Genomic DNA, 23,684 nt, shown 5'->3' with positions numbered 1-23,684 from the left:
CCAGGTGGATTTTCTCAGCTGACTGCTTGTGTTTGGATCAATGAATATGAATACAAACATGAAGACCACATGAACTCACCGCTGCAAGCTCTCTCTCCTCAAAGATCCTGGTCAGGATGAGTCTACGCAGAGGTACGGTCATAATTAGGATGAAGGGAAAGGCCAGCGAGGCTACGGTCGACTTGACCACCCACAGCAGGGCAATACACAACAACTGAATGATGGTGAACATGTTCATACGCCATGTCTTCACCTGTGAAACAAATGACAAAAATACATCTATTTTGCAGATCTTTAATTTAATACATATTATTTTTCATAGTCAGGCACAACTTATTTCATAGGTCACCTAGAAATAATGTCAATAGTTTTTATTTATTTTACCTTCTAAGATTTCCTTGTTTGAAATTTTTCAAAACCGTTGTTTACTTCTAAATTCTAAATTAGATTTTCAATCCAAGATTTTCAATGTAGTCTCAGGCTTTTAAACAATACACAGTGTTCAAATTTGTCAAATATGGTTTGTAGTTTTCATTTTAGGGTTGTGTTAAAACGTGCGAAATGAAATGGTGATTTGTGCGCCACCTTGTGGGTGCTTCGAAAGCCTTCAAACAGAATCCAGATGTCAATTAAGTGTAAACTTGTAGCATCTACCATGTGCAAATCAAACACAAACATGGATAATAAGCTGTCATCATTGCATTTGTAAATAAGATCTCTACTGCTTCAGACTTTTGGGAAGACGTGGTTACCTTGGTAACGTAGATGTGGTCAGGGTGATGTTTAGCAGGTGTGACCATGAGTGTGATTCGCTCATAAAGCTGGATACCAGTAAGAGACGTGATGCCCATGTACAGAAATATTCCAAACAGCACAGCCAGAGGAATATGACGCAGAACATCTGTCATCACTATAGACAACCCTGCACAGAGGTGATGGGATTGACAGAATAAGGAAAGATTTTTTTTTAACCCCTAAGTTAATCGAATAGTATTCTCTGAAAAAATTTAATGTCAACTAGGAAACTTGAGTGGTCTGAAATATAAAACAGATGTTGTTAATACAGCAATAAGCCACGTGAAACCATCCATTACAGTAAGTTTACCATGGTTTTACTATCACGCTCTTACGCACAACCTGAGTCTGAGTACTGAACCCTGTCCCCTTTAAAGGGATAGTTCACCCAAAAGTCTTTTACTCACCCTCAAGTTGTTCCAAACCTGTCTAAGTTTCATTCTTCTGTTGAACAGAAGAATTTTATTCTATTAGTATTAGTCTAATAGTATGGAAAATAAATACTGTTGTTTGGTTAACCACATTGTTAAAAATATCTTTCTTTGGGTTGAGCAGAAGAAAAAATGTGTAAATGATTACTGAATATTCATTTTTAGGTTGACTGTCCATTTAACCATGGTAAAATCATTGTACGGCAATAGTAATATGATAAAGAACACCAATGTTTGATGATTATATGCTGAATGATTATATACTGATTAAACCCTTCTTCCACCTATTAACAGTTAAAGGGATAGTTGACCCAAAAATTAAAAAAAAATTGTCATGAATTACTCACCCTTGTGTCCTTCTAAACCCATAAAACCTTCGTTCATCTTTGGAACACAAATTAAGATATTTTTGATGAAATCTGAGAGCTTTCTGACCCTGCATAGACAGCAATGCAACTACCACGTTCAAGGCCCAGAAAGGTAGTAAGGACATTGTTAAAATAGTCCATGTGACCCCTAGTAAAAAAGTAATATATATAAAATACATTTATTTCATACTAACTATAGTTCAAATCTATTAACATATTTAGCTACATATTGCTCAAGACTTGCTGACATAAAAAGACTTGCTGACAAAAAAATCTGGAGTACTATTTGTGCACAATGCATATTTTTTATTTTAAAAGGAGAAGTCCACTTCCAGAACTGAAAATTTACGGATATTTTACTCACCCCCTTGTCATCCAAGACGTTCGTGTCTTTCTTTCTTCAGTCGTAAAGAAATTATGCTTTTTGAGGAAAACATTTCAGGATTTTTCTCCATATAATGGACTGCTATGATGCCCCGAGTTTGAACTTCCAAAATGCAGTTTAAATGGGGCTTTAAACGATTCCAAATGCAGTTGTAAACAATCCCAGCCGTGGAAGAATTGGTTATTTTCATTATAAAAAAAATACAATTTAAATACTTTTTAATCTAAAACATTCGTCTTGTCTTGTGCTGCCTGAACTCTGTGTATTCTGGTTCAAGACAGCTAGGGTATGTCTTCAATCGTATTTTCTCCCTCAACTTCAAAAACCATTTCAAAAATCATCCTACATCCCTGCAGAAGTCTTTGCAAAATGAACATGCAAAGATCATCAAACACCCTTAACAAAAAAGGTAAAACAGTGATTTCTTTACGACTGAAGAAAGGAGGACATAAACATCTTGAATGACAGGGGGTGAGTACATTATCTGTAAATTTTTGTTCTGGAAGTGGACTTCTCCTTTAAGCCTAAATTGTGTTTTAATGTCACTATTGATGAGGATTGTATGATCTTTGAATAATATCAGTCTTTAAAGGCAAGATATTTAAAGTATACCTAAGTGTACTTGCAGTAGTTCTATTTGAGCACAATCAAATAAGAAAGCTCTCATATTTTTTTTTAAAATATCTTAATTTATGCTCCAAAGATGAATGAAGGTCTTACGAGTTTGGAACGACATGAGGGTGAGAAATTAATGTCAGAATTTTCATTTTTGGGTGAACTATCCCTTTAAGTACATTATTTAAAATGTAGGATGTTCACGATTACCCAGCAACGCAGCAAATTTCTGGTGTGTTCATTGTAATTGCAGGTTTTGGAGTAGTAAAAACTTCTGCCAAATTTATAATTGCAACTACAAGCTCTGAGATCTCCATTTTTACAGTTTTGACATCATATAAATACAAATAAAATATCAGCAGCCTTAACAGCTAAAGGTAGTTAATTACTTCTAAATGATTGCCATTTGATGTTATTTTATGACAGCTGATGCTACCAAGTTAATGTGATTTAAATTAAAGGAATAGTTCTAAATGTGATTACAGCACTAGTACACTAGTTTTGGCTTAGTAAGATTTTTTAAATTAAATTAATACTTTTATTCAGCATTAAATTAATTAAAAGAGACAGTAAAAAGTTACAAAAAATGCTGTTATTTTGAATTTTTTTTTAAATCAAACTATCCTAAAAAAATCTATTTTTTCCCACAAAAATATTTAGCAGAACAACTGTTTTCAGCATTGACAAAAAATGTTTCTTGGGCAGCAAATCAGCATATTAGATTGATTTCTGAAAAAAAAAAAAAGTGATGCTAAAGACTTAAGTAATGATGCTGAAAATGTTTTTGCATCACAGGAATAAATTACATTTTAAAATATATTACAATAGAAAGTAGCTATTTCAAACTGCAAAAAATTCACAATATTATTGTTTTTACTGTGTTTTTACTTTTTTTAAGTAACTAGTAAAGTAATGCATTACTTTTTAATTTACTTTTTCAAATAAGTAACGCCAGTTACTTTTTTCCCCCCCCATTTATGGATTGAAAGCTCTCCTGTCTCCATGTTGAGTGAATCAGGAGTAAGATGTCACTTTAGTTTTTAGATGTAGTATTCCTCAAAATGAATAAAAACAGTTAAATTTAACTCAGAATATGATGCAAACCTGCAATAAATAAGTATAACACAAATAGCCTTTATGTATTTAATCTCATTTGATTAACCAATGTCTTACGATGATCCAATTCAACCATACTAATAGGCAAAAATTACTCAAGACAAACTAGTTCTTTTTTTTTACTTTCTTCTTCTGCTTTTTACTGTACGCCTGTAAGCCTGAGGTTACTTTTTTTAGAGAGTAACGCCATATTGTAATGCATTACTTTTAAAAGTACCTTTTTTACAAAACTGTCGGTGAGCATAAGAGGCTTCTTTCAAAACCATTTAAAAAATCTTTCAGACAAACTTTTGAACATGGTGCATCCAGTTAGTTTTCAATATCTGCGTTATAAATGTTTTGTGTGTGTATGCGTGTTTCTTACCCACTAGGATAGCCACACACATCCCTGTGACCCTCTGCTCTTTAACTTCTTGGATCATGGGCTTCTCTCCAGGGGCAGTGGCTTTGCTCATGACTGTCAGTGCATTCACGTGAGTCACCGATCGCACAGTGGCGGCAGTCAGCCAGGGCAGACCGAAGAGCGGGCAGATAGCTCCTAAAATCACTATCAGAAGCAGGTCGAGATGAAAGCCAGAACCCTTGACCAAACGCCGCTCCTTCTTGCTCACTATCAAGCTGCAGACGGGACAAAATGATGCAATGAGCCAATACAGAAGCATTTGAATTGTATTGCATTTCCATCTGAGCTTACACAGAACAAGATCTGTTAGCTTACTCACGTGGTGATTTGAGTCTCCATGAATATGAGGATAAAAACCAGCAGGGCCGGGACCACTGAGGCTCCCATCATCCAAATAGGGAAAGGCTGTTTATCTCCAAAGGGGCTGATAAACCAGTTCCGTTTGTCTGGAGATGTGACTGAGAAACCAGAGGGGACGTTCAGCTTCTGCAACCACAAAAAACACAAGCGCTCATAACACAAGGATTCACTGGCTACAGCGCTCTGCCAAACCAACCACACTGTAATACAGATTCGGAAGAAACCTGGCTTTAATTACAGGCAAGTATTAATAAGAAGAGTATGCTGGGAGAGGATTTTTTTTGTGGTAATATACATAGTCCACATGAGAGTTTAACAGTTACCTGTGTGTATGTATCAGGGATGGTGCAGTCCACCAGCACTGAGATGAGTATAGAGATAGGAATCCCAAAATCACCAATGATTCGTCTGGCCTTTGATGGTAACAGATGATACACACACGAACAGAGAAAGCCAAACTTTTTAGTCTGCTCAAAGTTTGTTCACAAGGAATCCTAACTACAAAAATCATGTTTGTAATCAGTAATTTTGTTAATTTCCAATAAAAATACCATTAAAATGAAACAAATTACAAATTTATTTAAGAAACAAAATTGGTTCTCAAAAAAAATAATAAAATAAAATAAAAAAAAACCATAAAATAAGGAGAAATTTTGATTAATAATAAATAAAAAATAAATACATTTTTATTACTAATTTGGGCTTTTAAGTTTTTTATAACAATCATATGGCACTGAAAATATTTACAAATTTTAATATTAGGTGCAATTAATTGTGATTATTTACTAAAAAATATGTATGATGAAATAATTGTTTTTTCAATCATTTGACTGTAGTAACATATTTACCATTGTAATGGACCAATATAATATGAAATGAAAAAAGCAATTACTCCATTGCACATTATTCAGTAAATAATCAATTAATCCCACATAACATAAAAATTTGCAAAAATATCTTTACATTAAATCTCTAAATTATTGTACACACAACATAAAGATGGTATATTTTACTTGTGTTTAATGACAACTTTTTTAGTATGTTAAGTAAGTTAAAAAGTATGTTAAGTAATGTTTAGTACAGTCTTTTAGTACAACTTTTTTTAGTAAGTCAAAAAAGTTAAGTACTTACAAAAAGTACACTTTAAAAGGCAAGTATTATAGATACCAATACTGATACTGATGCTTTTATTAAATGGCTTTTTGTAATCAGTGCTCTAAATAAAAATAAACCATTTAACTTTACAGTAAAATGTGTGTCTTTGTTTTTAACATGTAATAGGCTTAAACTGTTACAGAGCAATAAAAATATTTTTAAGCAGACTTAAAGCAGTCTTTAAAGCCAGCTTTGTGAAAGAAACAGACTCAAATTTAAGATGTAATTCACAGAAAATCTGGTCACATTTTACAAGTGTATTAACAAACCATTAACTATGACTTTTGCCTCAATAAACTCCTAATTTGCTGCTTATTAATAATTAGTAAGGTAATTGTTAAGTTTAGGTGTTGGGTAGGATTAGGGATGTCATGCAGAATATGTGCATTATATTTGACTGGAAATCAAGGCAAAAATGCTGATTAAGCAAAGGATATTTCAGTGTGCTGACAAAATAACACCACACCACATACCTTTCCACCAAGGAATCTGCTGTTACGAAATTTTCGCAGAAAGAAGGCCACAAAGAAGGTTCCCATCATGAGCACTAAGGACAATAGGGCTGTGTTGGGCTGGTTGAGTATTGGTTCCCCAATCACACTATGCCCTGGAGGGTCTATGGGTTGGAAGGCAGGCAGTACAGGAGCTGTAGGGTAGCTCTTCATCAGAGGGTGCTCTTGAAACACCTGAGAAAAAAATACTACAATTATTTTTTTAACCCTCAATCGGATTCAGGCATGAATACAGCCAAGAGGGAAAGGCCATGTGTGACAAAGTTAGTCACCCTTTGAGTCAATTGCCTGTAGATCCACTTTTAGCAGCAATAACATGCAGCATTCATTTTCTGTGTGACTTTATCAGTCTCTCACATCGTTCTGGAGGAATCTGGACCACTCTTCTTTTCAACGTTGCTCCAGTTTATCGAGGTTTGTGGGCATTTGCTTATGCACAGCTCTCACCATAGCATTTGAGTCAGGATGAGCTCTGGACTTGGACTGGACTATTGCAACACCTTGATTCTTTTCTTTTCAGCCATTCTGTTGTAGATTTGCTGGTGTGCTTGGGATCATTGTCCTGTTGCATGACCCAATTTTGGCCTAACATTAGATGTCAGACAGATGCTTTCGTATTTGACTCTAGAATACTAGATATACAGAGGAGTTCATGGCCAACTCAATGACAGTGAGGTGCCCAGGTCCTGTGGCTACAAAACAAGCCCAAAAGTATCAGCCCTCCTCCAGCATGCTTGTCTTTTGGTATGAGGTGTTTGTGCTGATATGCTCTTTGGGTTTTCACCAAACTTGGCGCTGTGCATTATGGCCAAACATCTCCACTTCGGTCTCATCTGTTCAAAGGACATTATTCTACTGGGGGGCAGTCGTGACCTAATGGTTAGGGAACCCGCAACCGAAAGGTTGCGGGTTCGAGTCCCAAGTCCGGCAGGGATTGAAGGTGGGGGGAGTGAATAACCAGCGCTCTCTCCACAACTGAGGGGAGTCCCTTGAGCAAGGCACCGAACCCCCAACTGCTCCCTGGGCGCCGCAGCGATAGCAATATGCCCACTGCACTGGGTGTGTGTTCACTTCTGTGTGTGTGCACTTGGATGGGTTAAATGCAGAGCACAAATTCCGAGTATTAGTCACCATACTTGGCTTCACGTCATGTCCTTTCATTTCCTAGAAGACTTGTGTTTTGTTCAGATGCAACTTGTAGACCTAAACTGCTGCAATGTTTTTTTTGTTTTTTTTTTTAGATAGAAGAGGCTTTCTTCTGCCAAGCCTTCCAAACATGCCATTTTTTCCCCATATTTTTGTAATGGTATTGTCATGAACATTATCATTTAACATGTTAACTGAGGCCTGTAGAGTCTGAGGTGTAGTTCTTGGGTTGTCTGCCATTTCTCTGAGCTTTACACGGTCTGATCTTGGGGTGAATTTTCTGGGATGTCCACTACTGGAAGAAGAGATGTCTGTTTTAAACGTCTTCCACTTGTGAATGAACTTCAAATTGTTTGGACATGGCTGTATTACTCTTCTCAGATTGATGGCAGCAATAATTGCTTCTCTAAGACGATTGCTGATGTCTTACCTCCTTGGCATTGTGTTAACACACACCTGAAGTCTCCAGACCAGCAAACTGCCAAATCTTATACTTTTATAGACATGCTCAGATGTGCTGATGATCAGTTAATCAAAGGTATCTGATTAGCAGTGCTTGACTGTTATTTACTCTCTTAATTCCAATGTTAAAAGTAAGGGTGTCCTAACTTTGTCACACATGCCTTTTCCATTTTGGCTTTGTTTTTGCTCATGTGTTGTTGTTGTTAATCTGAGGTTTTATTTGCGAAATTTTAAGACCAGCCAAGGACCTTTTTTTAATGATGTCCTGATACAGAAAACCATGGAATTTAATAGGGTGTCCTAACTTTTTCACGTGACTGTATGTACATTTTTAAAAAAAAATATTTGTATGTATATATATTTATATTTGTATATAATGTATATTATATATAAATATAAATATTATATATATTTTAATGGTGATTAAGCGCTTTGTAGCCCTAATTTAACTATTTTTTAACCATTAACTATTTTTGTCAAAATACATTAATATTTTTATTGCCATTTTTCAGAAGCAACACATTCTCTCATTTTAGAAGTAGTTTTGTCACAGTGCATTATAGGATTGCCTTCTCAGAATATGCAATGCTGCCTTTAAATTTGGCAAAAAGAAGATTTTGTCTTTATCCTTCATTTCAAAACAGCCTATGCATCTGAACCACACTTTAAAATGCTGTCTAGGTAGGCAGCTCACTAGGTTTTAGAGCAGAACTTGCACCTGCTGGTATTGGTGACATACCTTAATTAGCTTAGAGAAGGTCTCACAGATGAAGATGAGAGAGATGAGAAATGCAAAGATTTCCTGCGTAAATGGGGAGATGTAGCGCACAAGGAAGCTTCCCTCAGCTGCCACTATCACTAGGACAATGAAGATGAGCCAGAACCCGATCCACACTCGGCCTGTGAGATATTCGAAGCCCTGCGCCTGGCAGAACTAATAATGAGGAAGAACAAAGAAGGAGCGGCAGGGAAGATAGCAGATGAAAAGGAGAGGAACAGGAAGATAGAAAGGTAGACAAATGTTAATGTAATGAGACTACCTCCTTTTCTTCGTAATGGTTGAAACATAAAGACAAAAAATACCTTATAAAAAGCCTCCTCAAAGACCAAAAGTGGTCCAGAGAAGCCAATTATGAGCAAAGGCTGTCCTGCTAGCAGGGAGAACAGCACTCCCACTGTCGCTGTGGAGATGATGAGCTCAGAGACTCCCATCATGCCTTGTGTCTTCTCGCCTAAAAAAATGGACACAAAGTATGAAAATATTTTATGGAAGCCCATTTCCGTCGCCTAAGAAAAAAGAAATCATGCTTTGGTAAATCATAATTATGACATAAATAGTAGAGATAGTCATAATTAGGAGAACTAAAATCAATTATGACATACTAAGTCATAATTATGAGAATAAAAAGTCATTATTATGACTTATGTCATGAAAAAACGATTAAAAAAACAAAATTATAATAAATTAAAATTCAAAATAATTCTGTAAATTATAACAAAGTTCTAAATGTTGACTTACAAGCTCATCAAGACTTTTTATCTCATAATTATGACATAAAATACCATTTGAAGTTGTTTAGCTTTCAAAATGATAAAACAAAAATCATAATTCTGAAATAAAAGGTAACAACTGATACGCCAACTCATATTTATAACATAAAAAGTCAAAATTATGACATACTATGTTATAATGGTAACACTTTACAATAAGGTTCATTAGTTGACTGCTTTAGTTAACATGAGCTAACAATGAACAGTACTTCAACAGCATTTATTAATCTTAGTTAATGTTAATTTCAGCATTTACTAATGCATTATTAAAATCAAAAGTTGTTTGTTAACATTAGTTAATGCACTGTGAATTAACATGAACTAACAATGAATAATGTATTTTCATAATTAACATTAACAAAGATTAATAAATACTGTGATGTATTATTCATTGTTTGTTCATGTTAGTTAATACATTAACAAACATTAACTAATAGAACCTTATTTTTCAGTGTTACTGTTAGAATTATGACTCTTTATCTCAAAATTTCTTTTAATATCAATTTCGACTTTTCATTTCATAAATAATACTTAGTAAGTTATAATTTCAACTGTTTATGTCATAATTCTGACTTTATAATTGTGACCATGGACCACAAAACAATCAATTTTTTTGAAAATGAGATTTATACATCATCTGAAAGCTGAATAAATAGGTTTTCCATTAATGTATGGTTTGTTAGGATGGGATAATATTTGGCCGATACACAACTATTTGAAAATCAAAATATTGAGAAAATCGCCTTTAAAGTCATCCAAATTAATTCTTAGCAATGCATATCAAAAATTAAGTTTTGTTATATTTAAAATAGGAAATTTACAAAATATCTTCATGGGACATGATCTTTACTTAATATCCTAATGATTTTTGGCATAAAACAAAAATCGACAATTTTGACCCATACAATGTATTTTTGGCTATTGCTACAAATATACCCGTGCTACTTAAGAGTGGTTTTGTGGTCCAGGGTCACAATTATGATTTATCAAAGCATGTCGTGGAATGGGCTTCTATATCAAAAAGACTCCACTATCAAAAATAACTCATTGTCTCACTTGCCTAATAAACCTCCAAAGGTGATAGTGGGCGAAAGAGCAGCAAAATAAATGAAAATGACAGCAGCAATACATTGTGTGTCCATGGCGTCCTTCAGGTCGCTTATATAGCGTGGATAACGGCGACGAATATCGTGGATCAGACCTCCAAAGGGAATGCCAGAGCGTTTGAGAGGATCGACATCAAACTGATCCTCCTCCTCCTGTTCATCCGTACTCACATCTACAACACAAACAAAACAGGTCAGCATGAACAGAACGGACAAACTTGAAAATGTCATTACAAATGCAGCAAGTATTCCACCTTTGGTCTCCTGCTCAGCTCCCGTCACAATACTGCCACATTTTTTGAGCTCCCTCTCCTTGCGCTTGCGTAGCATCTGTTTCTGGAAGGAGGCTACGGTCTTCAGCAGGTCTTTTCCCTCAACGTCTGATGGTGGGATTACAATACTGCAGTCTAAGAACTCATTGATGCCGTTAAGCAGGTCCTGTCGATCATCAGCAAAGTACGCTACCTCATGGAAGTTCTGTGAAAGGTAGATTGATTAAAAATCACAAATTGATTAATCGTGGGTTGCATTCCTGAAACTGCTCATCAGGCCATGGTCTGAATGCAAAGTTTTATTTCAATATTTAAAAGCAGGGATGTAACGACATTATCAATATCGTGGTATCGCGACAGCAAAGCGGTCTCGATATTATCATGGTCACATGGCGATATGAAACAATAAGTCTTCCGGGCAAAAATTATAGTTTTTAAAATATATTTAAACTTCTTATTTCAACATAAAAGGTCTTTAAAGTTGTGTTTTTTTTTGGCCATTATGCTTTGGCACAGTATCAGTCAAACAAACTAAAACCAAAAGCACAATATTGCTTAATCCACTCATCAAGTCTGTTTTCGCTGCGCGTTTCAAAGCGAAACGTGAATTCAAGCGATCAGCTCGTGGTCCGGTGTTTTCCATGACTCAGAATGGCTCAGTTCACAGTAAATGTAGTGAACTCGTTTGGGAACACAACTTATGCTTTATTTTCGAGGCAGATGATTACAGGATTACACTAGATTTGTAGTGAGATGCAATTTTCTAAGACTGTTTTCACTTAAGCTGGAGTTTTCCATCAAAAACTCATTTCCGTCAAAATAAAAGTTTAAAAGTGCAGTATGAATTGCAGACAGTTCACGGTTTAAATGGTTAACGTTACTGCAGTCCAAATTCAAAGTATCTCTTTCAAGTGTAGAAATTAGGAAAGAAGACTGTAACTTCCCTACTGTAGTGTAAAGCAAAAACAATATACCTATCAGGGCTCAACAATAAGGAGTGCATGATGGCCCGGGGCCAGCGTGACAGACGCTTGGGACAGTTGACGAATATGTCACTGACCCGATCGGGCCACTGCCGCAATGTCACAAAAGTTTTTCAATTGCACGTGTTTTTTAACCTTGATCATTTAACATTTTAAGCGATCACAGAGAGAAGCGTCTCTGACGGACAAATAGCCTACAAAAGTATTAGGCTATTAGGTTTAGGTGTGGTATCGAAATTGGAATCGAGAACTGTACAATTTTATTTTCATATAAGCTTATTTACTAATTTGGTGTCATATAAGCTTATTTATTAAAATAAAAGATAACATGAGTCAAAAACAATAATAACAGCAGCTATTTAATTTTTTTTGTGGTAGGGCCAGTGAAAATTTTGAAGTAGAAAGTAGAAAAAATCCTTAGCATTGAGCCCTGCCTATGAAATATTCATTTTCATTTATTTTACACTGCAATTGTTTTACAATATATCACTATTACTGTCATAGGAAGAACAATAATATACAGTTGTTGTTATTATTATTATATTCTAATTTGTTTGGCTTCCTAAAACGCCAGTGTGAATGTAATTTAGACCAAGAGAGTGTACTATAAATAAAAAGAGGGCTGAGTCACCTCTAAAGTTCAGGACAAAAGTCAATTCACTGACTTTTTTTTTTTTTTAATTGTTGAATGGGGTTGAAAATCATACATATCTTTGGTCATTTTTGTGGGGTTTGGTTCAAAGACCATTTAATAATTTTGTCCAATCTTCTCAAAAATATACAGCCAAAAAAAAAAAAAAAAAAAAAAAAGGTTTTCAGTAAAAGTCTATATGATGGACAGATCGTAAGTTAAAACTAGACAAACAGGTTCTCATTTAACAGAATGGAGGAATATGAGTAAATAATTTTGGACCAAGGCATTTTGAAGTTACAATTACATTTTTTTATCATAAAACTGATTAAAATCACTTTTCGGATATAATGCCACTATAAGTTTTGTTTCAGTTTGTCAAAGCATTGGTGAAATACATGTACATTTTTCTTTGCAGCTTTGCTGTAAAATTCATTACAGATTTATTGGAGAATGGAAATGAAGATCAAAAAATCCATTCAGTGACCTGTGTGGTTTAGTCTTAATATCATCTGACCCAGCTTTACAGAAGATTAGCCAAAATTTTCATTAAACTTCAAAATGGCAGACAGGTAATAAGGCAAAATTTGCCTTGAGGACTGACTGACTTAAGGAATCTGAGTAAACCAGAAGTGCAATTTTAGGCCAAGGCATTTGGATTTAATGTTTATGTCATGAAACATGAACTAAGCACTTTTAGGTCACGATGACAATGAAATTCTAGTTTTTCCCCCAATTTGCCTAAGCCCAGGATGCTCATTTCTGTTCCTGGAGAACTTAATTGGCTAGTTTAGGTGTGTTTGATAAACTTCACAGTAAAGTAGATCTACGGCAACAGGAATGAGCAACTCTGGCCTAAGCACTGCAGAGATATATCCTCCATTCATGTTTGCCAGTCTCACCACAAAATTCATTACATGCATACAGAACAATGAGGGGAAAGAAATCCAGTCTGAGATTGTGGGGCTTGGTGTCAAGTTCATCTGACACTATTCTGGAGAAGATTGGATAAAATTTATAGGTGGTAGTGTAAAAAAAAAAAAAAATGGCAAAAGATCTAGCTATGAATTTATCTGAACTGAACACCATGACCCAATGAATCAAGAAAAAGCAAAAACAAAAATACAACTTTGAGACATTTTTGGCACTATAACAGTGGTTCGCAACCAGGGGGCCAAGATATTTTTCATATGACAAAGCAAGCATAAAACTAAAAAAACTAAAAATCAAGATATTTCTTATTCACATTCATCGCCTCGACAACTTCTGCATTTACTATATCAAATAAATAATGAATAAATAGAAAAGTCAAGGGGTTTTGAATATTGTGGTAAGATTTTAGATACTGACACCGAAATTTCCAGAAAAAGACTAAACAGCAGAAAATGATCAGATACAGTGGTGTTTGGCTCTAGCAGCTTGCAATATTGCATGTAATGAAGATGAACCTTATCAGACATGAGGGTGGAGAAGGAGCGTCCAATCTCATGATAGTCCATGTTGGTCTGCGTGGGGCCCAGCAGCACAAAGATGAATCGAACCGGGACGGGGACTTCCAGAACGGACTCCAGCAGCACAGCCTCGTTCAGGCGGACAAAGGCCATCGCGGGCTTCTCTAGGAACTCCACGCACCCTATAAACACATTTATTGCGGTAAAAAAATCAAACCACACAAACAGGGATCCAGTGACAGAAATCAAACACAACCAAAAGCATTAATCTTCGCTTAGGCATTATTGGAAAACTCTGGTGCGATGACTCAACATCATCTCTGGACCTGAAAACAACAAACGTTGGAACGAAATGCTGCTTTGCTTACCCACTAAGACCACAGTGGCCTCGGCATCCTTGGGAATCTTTGCCAGGAGTTTCATAGATCTGGCGGCAGCGTGTCCCTCAGCTGGGACAGGGTGGAGGTTTTTCTTTTGTTGACAGAAGAAAATAGTTAGTGCCATTTGAACGTCACACATCAGCCTCAAGCTGTGGCAGAAAAGCTTTGGCAGATAGTGCATGCATAGCTGCCCTCGCTCCGATTGTTTATTGTTCCATACGACCATTTCGTTCATGTGTTGGGGTGACGGGGTGCAATTTTGTGAATTTTAACGAACCATTGTGCCTGTTTTGTATCACCGAGTGCAAATCTAAACCTACGGATCCAGGTGACAAAGTGGAAAGGCAAATGGTAAATCACTTTAAATCAATTTAACACAATACGTCTTCACTTTTTATACAGGCTGTTTCGAATGTGCCAACATTTTTAACCATAGGGAACATTCATAGTTTCACAGCTAATGTATCAAAAGTTTAACTAGAAGCACCTGTAACCTCACTTTGACACTTAATCCTGCACATGTGGAAGAGCAGCTTACATGATCCAAGCATTAGCGGTGCTGCTAAACAGGCCCAGACCGAATGTGCGGATGTATTTTCAAAGCAAAAAATTATCTCGCTTAGTATTCTGTCTTGTTTTCCAGTACAAACATCTAAATCAACACACATTTGAGCTTAATGATTGATGTTTTTTTGTAAGATATATCTTGACAAGTCTTGTTTTCTAAAAGAAATACCAAAATTGAGTTTAAAACAGGAAAAAATATCTGCCAATGCGGTAAGAAAAATAAACTTAATTCAAAAAGAAATATGTGTTTATTTTTCTTACCCAACTGGCCACTTTTTTCATGTTGTAAGCAAAACCACTCTTCTTTGATATTTATTTATTTTTTCAAGAAAACAAGACTTAATACCCTATGTCACTTTGATTCGCAAATAAATGTATTTTCAATATTTAAAACAGAAAAGACAAAATACTGAGTAAGAAAATCATTTCGCTGATTTTACCTGACAACCTATGGGTTTCTGTAGAATGTGAAAAATAAATACTAAACTGTTATATTTAAAGTACTTAATGAACTTCATTGTACATAAGTAGTGCAGAAGTTCAACTAAAGATACACTTAAGTATATCTAATTGTGCTAAAGTGGAACTATTGCACATACACCTTAGGTACACTTTAAATATTTTGTATTTAAAGACAGATATTATTTAAAGATCAATAGTGACATTAAAACATATTTTAAGCTTAATATTAAGAAATGTGCATTGTGCACAAGTGGCACTCCAAATGAAGTTTAATTACAATTTTTATTTCAGTAATTCTCAAGTGAGTAGTAAATATGTTAATAGACTTGAACTATACTTAGTATAAAATAAATGCATTTTAAATCTATTACTTTTTTACTAGGGGTATGTGTTGCAGTGGTACACTCCTATTAAAGCATAATGAAATTCAACAAAATAAAAAAAAAAAACACAATCTAACAGAATTTTGAGAATGACGAACGTTCCTTTATTAGTCAGAGTTCTAATTCTGTGTGGGCCTGAAAGTGGTTGAATCTTAGGTTGGTTAAAACTGGTTAAGCTGGTTTTCCAAGCTGATTGAGCTTGGTTTCAGTTGGTTTTGTCAGTCAACCCAGCTGACAAGTATCCAAACCCCTCTAAAACGATCAAAACAAACCAGCCTGACCAGATTTGTGGTCAACTAAGACCAGCAAACCACCCTAGGCTAGTCTAAGCTAGTCTAAGTTTTTTTCTTCCCCAGTAGGGCTGGTTGTAACCCACCAAACACTTCTAGGGTGCAGGCCTCCAGAGCAATGCACCCTGAAGGGACCGTACCACAAAGGTCAAAGATGGTGTCCACCTCTGGCCCAATAAACTCGGCGGCAATTATCTAGAAGACTGCGTCCTTTCTACAGCGTGCACACAAGAAGCAAGCAACTCGCAAATAATGTCACAAACACCTCTTTGTCATGTTCTGCCACTTTGCTGTCGTGCATCTCCTCGTGGTCCTGGGACACCAGGGGCAGGCTGGTGTCGTGAACATGATTGTGGTTGTGACGGAAGCCACCCAGACTGGTGACAGAGTGGTTCCGATGGAAAAGGCCTTCTTTCTCATCATTGGGGTGACTGGACAAAAGAAAGTATTTATAAATTTAGTGAGCAATCATGTAAGAATGCATGAAAACAAAAATTGATCAGTACTTTTTTTCCGAAAATAAGATGTTTTCTGAAAATACGATGTTTGAAAATACTTGTATTTTTTAATTATAATGGGTATACACATTGCCGTTCAAAAGTTTGGGATCAGTACGTTTTCAAGAAGTCCTTTCTTCTCATCAAGGCTGCATTTGATTAAAAATACAGAAAAAACAGTAATATTTTTAAATATATTTTCAATTTAAAATAGTGGTTTTCTATTTGAATATACTTTCAAATAGAATTTATTCCTGTGATGCAAAGCTGAATTTTCAGCTTCATTACTCCAGTTATCAGTGTCACATGATCCTTCAGAAATCATTCTAATACTGTATGCTGATTTATTATTAATGTTTGAAACAGTTGTCAGCAAGGATGTGTTAAACTGATAAAAAGTGATAGTAAAGACTTACATTAATAGAAAAGAATTGAATAAATGCTGTTCTTTTTAACTTTTTTTTTTCCCATCAAAGAATCCTGAAGTATCACAGGCTCCAAAAAAAATTTAAGCAACACAACTGTTTCCAACATAATAAATCAGCACATCAGAATGATTTCTGAAGGTTCGTGTGACACTGAAGGCTTGAGTAATGGCTGATGAAAATTAAAGCAAAGCATCCAACAAAATATTGTGAGGTTTATGCATGAAAGACAAATAATATTTGCCAATGGGTATTGGGCTAAGAAAATTCGGGGGCAAAATTGTGTGTGCAGTAAATGCAGAGCACAAATTCCCAGTATGGGTCACCATACTTGGCCACACGTCATGTCCTTTCCTTTCCTTTAGAAAAAATTCACAATTTTTTTTAGCCCTCTATTCTATAAACATTAAAGGGATAGTTTAGGCAAAAAAATAAATTCTCATTCTTCTTATTTGTTCATCCTAACACTTTTATGGTTTATTTGTCACAATGTTGTCATTCACCTTTATTAAACTAACAGTAGTCAGGACATTCTTTAAGATCATTTACTTTTTATTTTCATCAGAAGAATGTAAGATAATATGGGTCATATGACAAGAGGGTAAATAAATGATGGCATTTTCATTTTCTTTTTGAGTGAACTATGCCTTTAATAGTGAAAATGTTATGACTACTTTAATCTGTCAAGCTATTCGAGTCCATTTGTTCTCCTCCGTGAGACAAATATCCCTGCTCTTGTGTTTATTTAGCTCCACGGGTACAGCAATTTCCTTGCTTATCAATGTCCAAAAAGGCAATTTTCCATCTTTGCTTGCAATATTTGCAAAGCAAACACAAAATCCAACATGTCAGGATATCAGAATCCAACTGCAAAACCAAACCGCACTCCCTGTTCACTCGAAGGAACACGTGCCAAAGCAATCAGTAAAAAATGCTAAAGACAACACAAAAGCAACATGTGGCTAGATAACATCAGGGAATATTTAAACAGAATACGAACTCTCAAAATCAACCGCAGAGGCAGTCCAATAAATTAATAAATGCCTTTATTGTTTTTCACAAAAGACTAATCTTGGTTTGCTTTGGGTGCTTCTATGCGTCCTGAAAAAAGTGAAGAATAATGAGTGGCTGCCCAGCTTTGTTACACACGTCACCGCAATCGTGTCCAGCGGTCGACATCGGCACACTCATTAGGCCTTGTTTGAGATGTCGTTACGCTCCAGCCAAAGTGGTTACTGAAAGGTTTGCAAACGCACAAAGAAAACAAAGAGACAAGGTGTGACATTGAATTGTGTTTCCATTGAAAAGCATTTCCAAAAACTTGAGTAACTAATGATCTAACCTATACCTTGAAGTTTTTTTTTTTCCACATTACAAAGAAGTCTTTGCGACTTATTTGACAGGTTTCCCATTCAAAACTCCATCTGAGATGATGGGAAATTCTGTAGAGCGATTTAATCTAGTTTTTGACTTCATCACGTTTAACTGTGTATGTTTTATAGCCTGGCACAGTGAATCCCTCTTGCTAACCACAAATACGCATCTCTAAGCAGTTCCAACGTCCTTTAAATTATATAAAGCACAACTGTTTTTTTTTATCTTTTGTACTCAGTGAAGAAAAGAGATGCCTAAATAAATTGTGCTTAATATTTAGGTGTTTGTTAGTTTTAACCTATGAACAAGACTGAATGATTAATCACAAAAACATATTAATTTTGAATCAAACATATACAGCGGCCCCAAGAATTACTTGAACATTCAAGCCAGACCTAAAAAAAACGAAATGAGAAATCTTTCGAATATGCTGATTTGCTGCTCAAGAAACAATTGTTGAACACAGATGTGGTGCTTAATATGCTTATGGAATATTTGATGCATTTTTTTTAGGAAAATTTCAAAAGAACAGTATTTTTATTTATATAAATTTTCGCAACATTATAAACATCTTTACTGTCACTTTTGATCAATTTAATGCATCCTTAAGGAATAAATTTTTCTTATTAAAAAAACAAAACAACTTACTGACCCCAAACTTTTGAATGGTAGCATATGACAAAAAACTAACCTAAATAGCACGCACTTTAAAAAATATAGCGTAAGCATCAAGCTAAATATTTCACAAAATAAGTTTCAACCACTACAAATCACTAGCAAATCAGTTAATTAAAAGCAGCTCTGAAAACTAAAACATAGTTTGGAGAAAAGCATTATTTGATTGTTGATTCCACTTACTTTGATAGTATGTATCTTATGCAATCACACATTTTTAAGTGTGGCTTTTTAGAGCCACCGTATAAATATCTTTTGTGATATTAATAGAAAAGTGGTTATAAAAGGTACAGCTTCAAACCATTAATGCAGTCCACATTTCTGTAGTGGAGGTCATGCGATATTATTTCTGTTAGCATTCGGTTACAGTACCGTTCTGACCTCAGAGCGTGATCCAGCGGCTGAGCTGAGCTTAACAAAGAAAACACATGGTACTTCACAATCCTGGCCTGGTATGAACTTAAAATAAGAGAACAATTTACCTAAATTTGAAAACTTGTCATTCTGGCCCAGCATTGTATTATTTTTTTACGCGATAAATAAAATCAAATGTTTAATGCATGGTGAAATGGCCAATCCAAAGAAAAAAGCAATTTAACAGCATCACAAAAATAGTCTATGTCACTTGCAAGCTATCCTCCAAGTCTGAAATAATATAATAGCTCTGTATGAGGTACAAACCATAATAACACTGTTTTTCACTCATAATACTCCTGTCAAATCTCTTTCGCATTCATCTTTGATGCCAAATGCTACTGGTTCTTGTGTGCCATGTGAGCAGTCAGTGTGCAGCAAGTCTGAAAAACTGTCAATTACATCTGAGAGCTATGGAAATTCTGCCTAACATCTCCTTTTGTGTTTAATTAAAGAAAGAAAATATTTCAAGGTTGAAACAACACTGGAATGAGTAAACAAAGCTCTGGTGAGCTATTGCTTTAAACACCCTTTGATGTAAGCAGTATCTGATGTCTCTGCAGCTGCAATAGCAACATGTCATTAAAAACTCCAGCGGACATCGGCCTGGCGAGCTGTCATATGAAGTCTATTTGTTATGTAATCACACCACTTCATTTAGCAGGAAACCAATACAGGCAGCTGTGACAAATGACATTGGCGTCAAGGCCCGCAGCAGAGAAGATCAATATGAGCTTTGTTTGGAGTATTGATTTCTGACCTCCACTAACCTGTGTTTGAGCAGCAGGGCTCGCAGCACGTTGGCTCGGTCTTCGGCTCTGATCTGGTCCGAGATTATCATGGTTTCCACCAGCAAGTGGGCGATGCCAGGCAGTGTGGTTTGATCCAGATCTAGCATTATGGCACCTGGGTAACAGAAATATATAGTAATATATAGTAACATTGCATCCATGTCAGTTTACATACCAAAATAATGTAAAAGAAGCCAAACTCTAGGATTATATTCTCACTTCTAATGCCACAATTCAAATAATCTCTAATGTGGCAAAATGTTGGTCTGACAGAATACCACTATTTTTTAATAAAATAGCAATAATAGCATGCTTTTTACTATGGTATTATAAATCAATGTATATATATATATATATATATATATATATATATACAGTATACAGTATATACACAGTACACACACACACACACACATGCGTGTGCGTATGTATGTGCGTATGAAGAGTTAATTTGCAAAAACATAACTCAGTTTTTAACAGTTTTTATTTTTTAAAATCATGTTGTTGTTTTTTTTTCATTGTGCATTCCAATCTCAATCAAACTGCAGTTGGGTTATTTTGATTAAGTAAAAATAACAACAACAAAAAAAAAAATACAGCTAATTAACACAATAAAACCATGATAACATGATAAAAAACATGATTTTTTTGAAAATCTAAAAGAGTTACCTGTTTTTGCAAATAAACTCTTCATATATATATATATATATATATATATGTGTGTGTGTGTGTGTGTGTGTGTACTTGTTTTTGCTACATTGTGGGGACCAAATGTCCCCACAAGGATAGTAAAACCTGAAATTTTTGACATTGTGGGGACTGGCCTGCAGTCAATTATTAAAAATAGTAAATGATGTTTATCTGAAAATGTAACGATGCAAACATGTTTTCTGTAAGGGGTAGGTTTAGGGTTGGGTTAGGGGATAGACAATATCATTTGGTCAGTATAAAAACTATAGAAGTCTATGGAAAGTCCCCACAATTCACAAAAACAAACATGCCTGTGTGTGTATGAAATACATAATATGAAAGTTTTAATATAAATACATATCTGTGTGTGTGATACACACACACACACACACACACAGATATGTATTTATATTAAAACTTTCATATTTCAAATAATCATTTTAATTGAAATAAATAAATGAAAAAAATAAATCAAACTTAAATAACTACTAAAATTTAGGGGAGAGAGAGAGAGAGAGAGAGAGAGAGAGAGAGATACCATGGATCACAAAACCAGTCAAAAACAATCACTGATGTATGGTTGGTTAGGATTGGACAATATTTGGTCGAGATATAACTATTCGAAAATCTGGAATCTGAGGGTGCAAAACAATATTGAGTAAATTGCCTTTAAAGTTGTCCAAATGAAGTTCTTAGCAATGCATATTACTAATCAAAAAATAAGCTTTGATATATTTACGATAGGAAATTTACAAAAAAAATCTTCATGGAACATGATCTTTACCTAACATCCTAATGATTTTTGGCATATTAGAAAAATTAAGAATTTTGACCCATCCAATGTATTTTTGGCTATATACCCATGCTACTTACCACTGGTTTTGTGGTCCAGGGTCACAAATAGATCAAATAGAATTAGAACAGAGAGTGCTAGAGTTAGAGGGTATATACAGAACAATATATATGGTCACACTTTATATTAGGTGACCTTATGACTTATGACTACTATGTACTTACATCAAAAAATAAGTACAATGTACTTATTGTGGTCATATTGTATTGCAAAACACTTTTACTGCTATTGAGGTGAGATATGGGTAAGGTTAGGGACAGGTTTGGTGGTATGGGTAGGTTAAAGGGTAGGTTAAGGTGTAAGGGATGGGTCAACAGTGTAACTATAACTGTAAGGTATTTTTAAAAATATAAGCACAATGTAAAGACATGTATGCACACAATAAGTGCATTGTACCAAATGATTCATTTAAATGTAAGTATATAGTAGTTAAGGCCACCTAATATAAAGTGGGACTCATAGGAAATACTGTATTCTTTATCTGGAGGTACTACTGTAATATCAAGGTTGCTATATGTTACTCAAAGTACTATAGTATTATGATGTAGTATTATGTCGCATCTGTAGAATTATGATGGTACAACAGAACATAATTTAGCGCCAGAAGCATCTATTATACAATATTAGCTTTACTGTTTTGATTCTTTTGTTTTTAACTCAAGTGTTACATAATGTGAAGCTGTTTTTGCACTGATGCCAGATTTATGTGTTCATTTGTTATGAATAATCTTCTGGTTATATAAATAAATGTTTGGTCCTTTGCGAATAAAAGGAGAAAATAATCAATGTAGCTTGCATTGTAAAGCATTTAATTCACTGGATTATTAGATAAGCATTACACCACATGGTTGTATAATAGCATATTCAAACAAATGACGTATACTGTTCCCATCATATCAAAATATTCATATTCTGATGATAACGCCTGCATCTACATGACCACAGTACTTTTTTCTTGTTTCTGCAAAACCTCATCTCAGTCTGTCACTGTCGTTCATGAAATATGCTTTTTGTCAGGGTTGTCAAGTTAGTTCCACAACCACAGGAACTGAAACTTACCAAAACCTTCTCACTGATGTGTTTTGACTGAATATTTCTGTCATGCTTTTTCAAAACTAATGCACTGTTTACCTTGTCATCCTCGCACTGAAAATCCTCCATTTTTCATGGTCAAAAAGTGGATATGCCCAAGAGGGTGTAATCTATTTGTCTAATTTAAGTGTCCAGTTGAATTCCGTCAGTCATACGGCACTGGTTTGTCAAGCGTGTGGATGTTAGGATTGGACCGGGATTGCAGGATCTGAGTGGGCTGGCAGGGCAGCCGATTTTTACCATGTGTGATGGTCCTGCGGAGCTCCAGCAGGCTACGGAAGGACAGCGAGGCCACATGCGGTTTACCCCAGCGATCCGTCTCCTCCTCCACATCTTCCTCAAACTTGATCCAACGTGCCGTCTCTTTCCAGCGCATCTCCTGGTTTTTATCCACTATCAGCTCATTGAGCTCCACAAACACCTACGGAGAGCACAGTGTCAAACGCACATCATAAAGCACTTTAAATGAATCATAACCAAAGTTGCTTCAAGGCAATTTAGTTCACTTGGCCGCCATCTTGGAAATGCTCCCCAGGCGGCTAATTTCTAAGAAACAGGCAAACAGGTCCAGCTCTGGTTGGAAGGGGAGCAAGACTGAAATATGTTACAGACAAAGTATGAAAGCAATATGATAGATATTCTTTGGCTTTAGTATTATTCATTCTTAAGTAAAAACACAGGTGATGTATCTATCGAAATGACTGAAAACCTTTCAAGACAGACCTACCGTGAGCTCTGAGGTTGTTATGTGATGATTTACGCTTCTATCGAAGCCAGTGAGATTTCAACCAACATCAGTTTCATAAAACAAAAGTTTTATGAAAGTCTCATTACCGAATTCTCAGTACTAAGAGCTACGCTATTTACAATCCTAAAAAGATGACAACCAATCAGAGAAGTTATTGTTACCGTGGAATCGAATCAGACTCCCTTTACTCTTCAGCTACTTATATCTCTGTATATGCTTAGACATTTAGCGATAAACGTTATATATTCAGAAATATTTGGTATTTTCCACTTATGACTAAGTGAATCAGTCTTGTTATTGC

General features: G+C 35.3%; 1 protein-coding gene across 5 annotated transcripts in view; it reads right to left on the bottom strand.

Annotated features, from left to right (window-relative positions):
- The window catches only part of slc4a3 (solute carrier family 4 member 3), a 97,975-nt gene that overhangs the window by 7,480 nt on the left and 66,811 nt on the right, over window positions 1-23,684 (bottom strand). For 3 of the 5 annotated variants that reach the window (XR_007828405.1, XM_051119031.1, XM_051119034.1), the window contains 14 exons: window positions 22,876-23,056; window positions 19,980-20,115; window positions 16,090-16,255; window positions 14,111-14,213; window positions 13,740-13,924; window positions 10,360-10,882; window positions 8,832-8,980; window positions 8,488-8,682; window positions 6,102-6,314; window positions 4,797-4,886; window positions 4,433-4,599; window positions 4,075-4,328; window positions 753-922; window positions 80-253 (listed from right to left, as the gene is read on the bottom strand). Coding sequence is in view for 4 of the 5 variants with exons in the window: in XM_051119031.1 (XP_050974988.1) it covers window positions 80-253; window positions 753-922; window positions 4,075-4,328; window positions 4,433-4,599; window positions 4,797-4,886; window positions 6,102-6,314; window positions 8,488-8,682; window positions 8,832-8,980; window positions 10,360-10,882; window positions 13,740-13,924; window positions 14,111-14,213; window positions 16,090-16,255; window positions 19,980-20,115; window positions 22,876-23,056 (2,706 nt within the window). In the remaining variant the exon portion in view is untranslated. Of the gene's footprint in view, window positions 1-79; window positions 254-585; window positions 651-752; window positions 923-4,074; window positions 4,329-4,432; window positions 4,600-4,796; window positions 4,887-6,101; window positions 6,315-8,487; window positions 8,683-8,831; window positions 8,981-10,359; window positions 10,883-13,739; window positions 13,925-14,110; window positions 14,214-16,089; window positions 16,256-19,979; window positions 20,116-22,875; window positions 23,057-23,684 lie in introns of those variants that run through there. The other 2 variants (XM_051119033.1, XM_051119032.1) reach the window with 2 other exon arrangements.

Source organism: Labeo rohita, chromosome 9, assembly GCF_022985175.1.
Source record: "Labeo rohita strain BAU-BD-2019 chromosome 9, IGBB_LRoh.1.0, whole genome shotgun sequence".
Classification (NCBI taxonomy): domain Eukaryota; kingdom Metazoa; phylum Chordata; class Actinopteri; order Cypriniformes; family Cyprinidae; genus Labeo; species Labeo rohita.
Note: the sequence above shows the minus strand (reverse complement) of the source record. Positions and strands in the feature narration are given on the sequence as shown.